We start from the raw sequence: 6,161 nt of genomic DNA, 5'->3' as shown, positions 1-6,161 counted from the left end.
CCACAGTAAACACTAACTGGTGTCTCTTGAAAACACATTACTTGAGTTGTACGGGAGAGAAGGAGCAGGGCGAAAGATCACAGCCACAGGAAAAATGCTTATCAATAAACAAAAAAAAGACCACTAGGTGGTGGTCATGGTCCATTTAAGTGACCAAAGAAGAAAAAAATGGAGACAGATAAAACTTGGACACAATATCTTTTGTATTAGGGACAAATAACCACAAAGAGAATTGCTCATACCAGTTTGTTTTACATTGGTTCATAGTTTCATCAAATAATCCATGCAAACAGGTATTCTGTATAAAAAAAACAAACCTTCGAGGGGGTTCAGTTAAATGCACTCTACAGCAAATGTTCTAAATCAAATCAGGTTCCAGCTCATATAGCCATGTCCAGTTGGCTAGAGATCCAGAAGTCACTGGGAATACTTGAGATTTGTTGGACAGCTGATGGTACTATAAAAAGATTCAGATGATACATGGAGACTTTCACAGTTAAATACATATTTTGTGTCAATCGTTAAACAGATGAAGAATACTACCATAAAGGCATGTTACTGTTCCAAAATGATTATATATTTCATTTTTTAGCAATAGTGTATGCCCCATATTTGAGGGAGGCAACAAAAAGAAAAAATAGGGCTTGGCAAAATTAGTACAATTTAGCAGCCAAAAAGTGATACAATCAGATAAATCAATATAAGATTTTGATCAAAAGCCTGATTATTATTTACATATTAGGGTTTGGTATAGATAATTGTTTTTGTTAAGATTGTAGGAGCAGGTTTGCAGCCGTTAAAATACATTAAAATCTCTTGACATGCAAACTAACCTCACAATAAGGCAGCTGTAACATCTGTAAAGTATAACAAGTATGATAAAAGCTCACACAACAATAAGAATCAAGAATGAGGGGAACGGGAAAGTAGTACTACTAATAGGAAATGTACGTCTGTCAATAAAATTGATTATTACTGTTCTGTCAAATGAATAACCAGACACACTAATAATGTCAAACAGGTTTTTGTTTAGCACAAAGCTCAAACATAGATTGGCAACCCCTGATAAAGACCCACCCCTTGATGTACTTTATCCCCATTTGCTGAACATAATAAAGTGATAAATGCATTCAATTTCTACAGCATGTATAGGAACTGTAGAAAACTTTAAACATCAGAGGTACAGCGAGAAGATACCCTATAAAACAGTTTGACCGTTTTAGTCAGCAAATGTCCCTGATACCGTACTGGTAGGTCTGTCTGTTTTGTTTATTTACTAAACCAAGCCGCATTATGAAGGATCCACTGCAGGAAAAGAAACTCACTGTGGAAGACCATTCATAATACATAGTTAAGCCACTGAGATGCAGTGTTCCATCTCAAATACAATTAATACAATTATCACTGATCAAACTAAGGTAATTTAAGGTAAATTTCAAACTGCAAACCAAAAGGACCACATTAACCCCTTAAGGAAAATGGGCGGTCCCTAAACCCATTGAAAACTGCATTTTGTCATTAAGGGGTTAAAGCAGAGAGGGATGCAGTGAAACCAATACTTTGGTCTAAAATATTTGTATTTTAGATTGCATGAAGTAGGCAATAACAAAACTGAATTCCAAAACCAGCTCCTAAATGTGCGCAAGTCCCAATAAAAATGTCTGATTTTCCTACCATTTAGGAATCTGCCCAACTGCCCTTCATAAATGTGACCTCTTGAATCAGTCGGTTATACACCTCTAAGCCTGGAAAGTGCCAATAGGCTTCTTTTGCAATATTCTATATAAAAATGTATCATCCATCAAAAGCAAAACAGATTTGTCTGAGGCTTATCCGTATATAATAGATACTGCTATGTTTTCCTGTATATGTGAAATTACATTTAAAAAACAGAGCTATTACTGCATATGTATCTTTGGCAATTGAAAGATGTACATGTACATTGATCACCAGCTCAAAGTCATTGTTTTGTAAAGGAGAAAGCTGTGTAGTGCAGACATTTTTTGTTACATTGGAAAACGTAAATTTTGTACATGGTTAATATAACGTTTGTGAAATATAACACTGCAGAATACATGATGCTTGGAGAAGAGGCACTTTGCGTCAACACCTATCGGTCTCACAGGTCATGAGGGACATCCAAGCCTGAGTGAGTGACTAGTTCTCCGTCCCACAGGGCCAACGCAGGCACAACTGGACCTCGGAATTTGGCAGTAAGAGTGTGGATTAGAGAGCCTTTTTCAGAGTCCACAAGGCTCAGCTTCCCCACTTCATAGTCAAGGAGCAGCCCCACTTTGCTTGGATGGCCGATGTTTGTTATGGGGATTAGTTTATTTGCCTGCATACCATGCCACTTTTTATGGCTGTAGGCAAAGACCCAAGAGCAGTTGTTGACACCAATGCATTCATCTCGGGACATGTCGGCATCCGCAACACCGATGCGAAACTCTTGTGAGCGTTTCACCGTCACTTCCCAATAATGGCGTCCACTCGCTACGTGAGTGTCACCTAGGACTACTGCCCATTCACGGAAACGCTCAGGGTTTTGGGAAACCTTTGATGGGTCTATGCCCAGTATTCGATATATAACGCCTGTGTCTTTCTTGAACAAGTCAAGGCTGCTATGTGCAGTCTTCTCATCAAGTTTGAAGGAGATTTCTGAAATGACATTAACACATGCACATAATTTATCTTATTTCAAAGCTTATACACAATCTACCAGCACTAGACTATCTGATACTGTGTGTGAAAAATGATATTGCCACTGTGGAGGAAAAATGTGTAACTGTTATGTATTAATATCTGGGCACAGTATGATATGCCTGATGCTTACGCTATATTAAACTAAGAACAAAAAGATATATACCCTATAGTAGGGTGACCAGATTGGCGGGAAGCTAGTCAAGAATGCCCCTGCAAGGCAGCAACAAACTTAAAGTGCCCCTGTACAAAAAGAAATCTGATCCATCAACCTTAAAGCCCAGTCAAGTATTCATTTTTCCATCCTTTTTAGGTAATAATACAATTATTGTCATGTTTTGAAGCAGGATCCGGACCTTTCATTACATCTAAAATACTACCATTGAGAAACAAGCAATATTTTAGATACATTCTGATCATTTCTAATGTATTACTTATCAATTAAATTCTTAAAACATATGCAACGCTCATCTTAATTATATCAATTTACACGCGACTCCCCTAAAGCTCGATAAACGATGCTCTATCAAACGGTGATGTGTTTTAGCCCAATTAAATTAGGGTATCTGTATTTGTTATAAAAAAGATGCTTTTAAAGTTAAATTATTAGGTGGGTTGCTAGAGGCACTTAACTCTAGAAGGCGTACCTTACGTGTTTTTGACTAGTTATAAATATGTTGCTCACACTCAATATACTCTAAACCCGTAGTGTGTGTTTAATGGACTACAATAAACCTTCCCATTCCAATATGTTAATCCTACAGGAGCATGGGTGCCTATTTATTTCCACCCGAACAGCTTCACATGTTATTTAGGAAATAGCCAATTTAACACACACACGAGCTTATATATTATAATAGCACTAAATATACACGAGCTTATGTTATAATAGCACTAAATACACACGAGCTTATATATTATAATAGCGCTAAATATGGAATGTGGAAAAGCTTTAAAGCCGCCACTAAATAAACACACGGCAGGGAAAGAACTGCAACTTTCTACCAAAGTCCCCAGTAAAGGTCACGTGTTGAGGATCCAGGTTTTTAAACCGCTTCATGGAAAATAAATGCTTATTTCCGGCCGGACAACAGAGAGAAAACATAAAAGTCGATGACTTTGAGGAGGACAGTAAGCTCAGTCTAGTGCAATGACTTCAGCACCACTATACACAAGTTTACGCCAAATCCGTATTATGTAATGTCCGCCCCGTCTTATTTAACCCCCCTGTATTATATACACGGGGCCAATTCTTACCCCGCCTCGACGGGACACGGGAAAAATCCCTTAAAGGGGCGAGAGCCCCCAAACACCGCAAAGCACGGCTCCCCGACATCACTGCCCTCATGGGCAACGCCATCTTGCATGTGAGCGGAATCCGCCTTAGCGTCACCTGACATTTGAAAACTGTGGAAAAGCAGTCGGCCATATTGGAGGAGGCACGACCAGTTTTATGCTCGGTGTATTCTGTGTTGCTATGCTGTGGTTGCAGCGTCACACACGTTTAGCGCTGACTAAAACAACTTTACTTGCATTGCGGTTTGAATGGGATTTTATTACTATATTACTTAATCTTTCTGTCTCCCTTTCCCCTAAAGTCCTATTGTTTTGGGGCATTTGCCAGGTTAAGGTATTAAGATATCAGTGATCTACAACTATAAAACTCATAGTAATTTGTTGACACCTGTTTAGAAGGTGAATTACTTAAATAGCATACATTTTTCTTTTTGTAAATGTTTTACTCGGTAGATCACAAAAGGTTAGTAACACCTAGCAACGTGTATATTGTGAGTGGAATGACTGAGATATAGTATGGGCAAAAGACGTTATTTAATGAGATTTAAAAAAAAAAAAAGTGTATAAAAGAAGAAGTGGGACATAAATGCTTGAACACCTGAAAAGATGCAACAGAACTACTTTTTAACGCGTGCATTCTGTACACATAACACAAAAACTATACTTGAACCCTCAACATTCACGAAACGCATCTCATTATTAAACAATGGAGGCTTCCATTCTACTTGATGTCATCCCCCATATTCCCAACAAGGCTTCAGCCTCCTTAGCCCACAGGGTCACTTCTAGCTTCGTTTTACCTATAGATTTATTTTGCACCTCTCTCGGAATACCTTAAAAAAACATCCCTTTAGTGAAGTGTGACCTGGCGTAAAAATATATGAATGCCTGTTTTCTCTATTTAGGCAAGTAGACAAAAACTATGTCCGAACAAACTTCAAAAGAAGGTAGGTTGACCCTTTGGTACTTATATTTGTATACATTCCTCATAATATGTTCCACTTTGTCATCAAATAGACTATGTTTTCTCATGGGAATGGATATATAATAATTTAATCAGCTTTTACTACTTAAAGGCATACCCCAAATAAAGATCAGTGCTTTTTAAACTATGTCATTTAGGGCTCACATTAACTCACGTATCTTGTTTGCACTATTAGTGTATCTCGGATAAGATCAAGGAGAAACGAGAGGAGAGGGTTGGACAATGTGCAAAAACTTGCCTGGGCATTTGAAGGACACCAGCCCAATTAAATAATTATATGGAATTAAAAAACAGGCCCACCAGGCATGTGGTCTGTAGCCATTCCAAGCCGCAAAGGGGCAATAATGTTTTTGGAAAGGCCATACCATCAGATTCTTGGATCATGCCAAGAATAACAATGAAAACCTCCTATAGATATATATATATATATATATATATATATATATATATACACGAGATATAAATTCATGCCTATAAGCAGATTTAATCAAAGTATCATCTTGTTTCAACAACCAATATGTAAAATCAAGTGATGCTACGGCTGTTAATTTTGTCTTGAATTTAGGCCAGGTCATAATAGTCCTGTCCAGAGCTGCTTCAGGTGGAAAGAGGGTTACTATTGGACCTGCCTATCTTGCCTTTTTAGTTCTAACACAATATACTGAAGCTCTTGTCTGATAGAAGACTGGAGTGGTTTTTTATGTTCCAGTGAATCCGAATATCAGGGAACGAAAGATATAGAAAGTTATTTTGGTGTCTAGAGAATCCTATGCAAATGCCATGCATAACTACTGGCAGCAAACAAGCTGTTCTATTGCAAGTGACCCTAACAGGGCCTGACACATCACAAAATGGGGTGGAGTGTTTGTGATCATGTTTTTAGCAGAGAACTTGATCGTTTTTTTATGGGTTTAATGCTTATAGCAGTTGTCTGATTGTTCTGGGGGTTTTCTATTGAAGAACGCAATGCATCAGCATTATAACCACACAGTATTGCTGGAATACAATTAAAAAAGGCCCCCACCTTTTATCACTCTCGCTCCACTCCAGTTACCCTGTATGCCAGAATAGAATAATGGTCCACATGACAATAGATTTTCTCTCTGTATGGTTCACCCTAACACTGGGCTCATTTTGCTGATGCTTGTGGTTTTGCTTAAAGCTGTACTCTGATTCTGTG

The 6,161-nt window shown here is 38.1% G+C and overlaps 1 protein-coding gene across 1 annotated transcript; it reads right to left on the bottom strand.

Annotated features, from left to right (window-relative positions):
* Nucleotides 1-1,532: 1,532 nt before the first annotated feature.
* SPRYD4 (SPRY domain containing 4) lies at nt 1,533-4,093 on the bottom strand. The gene is made up of 2 exons (XM_053455679.1): nt 3,958-4,093; nt 1,533-2,658 (listed from the first exon to the last, which is right to left on the bottom strand). The coding sequence occupies exons 1-2, from the start codon at nt 4,058-4,060 to the stop codon at nt 2,120-2,122; spliced, it is 642 nt and encodes a 213-aa protein (XP_053311654.1). The 5' UTR covers nt 4,061-4,093; the 3' UTR covers nt 1,533-2,119.
* Nucleotides 4,094-6,161: the final 2,068 nt, after the last annotated feature.

The sequence above is a fragment of the Spea bombifrons genome, chromosome 2 (assembly GCF_027358695.1).
Source record: "Spea bombifrons isolate aSpeBom1 chromosome 2, aSpeBom1.2.pri, whole genome shotgun sequence".
In the NCBI taxonomy this organism is placed as follows: Eukaryota; Metazoa; Chordata; class Amphibia; order Anura; family Pelobatidae; genus Spea; species Spea bombifrons.
The sequence above is the reverse complement of the archived record's forward strand: the minus strand, read 5'-3'. Positions and strand labels throughout refer to the sequence as shown.

Coding starts and splice junctions, on each gene's coding strand:
- SPRYD4 (XM_053455679.1), bottom strand. CDS start 4,060: ATGGCGTTGCCCATGAGGGCAGTGATGTCGGGGAGCCGTGCTTTGCGG. Junction 2,659..3,957: donor CCGTGTCCCGTCGAGGCGGG/GTAAGAATTGGC, acceptor ATGTCATTTCAG/AAATCTCCTTCAAACTTGAT.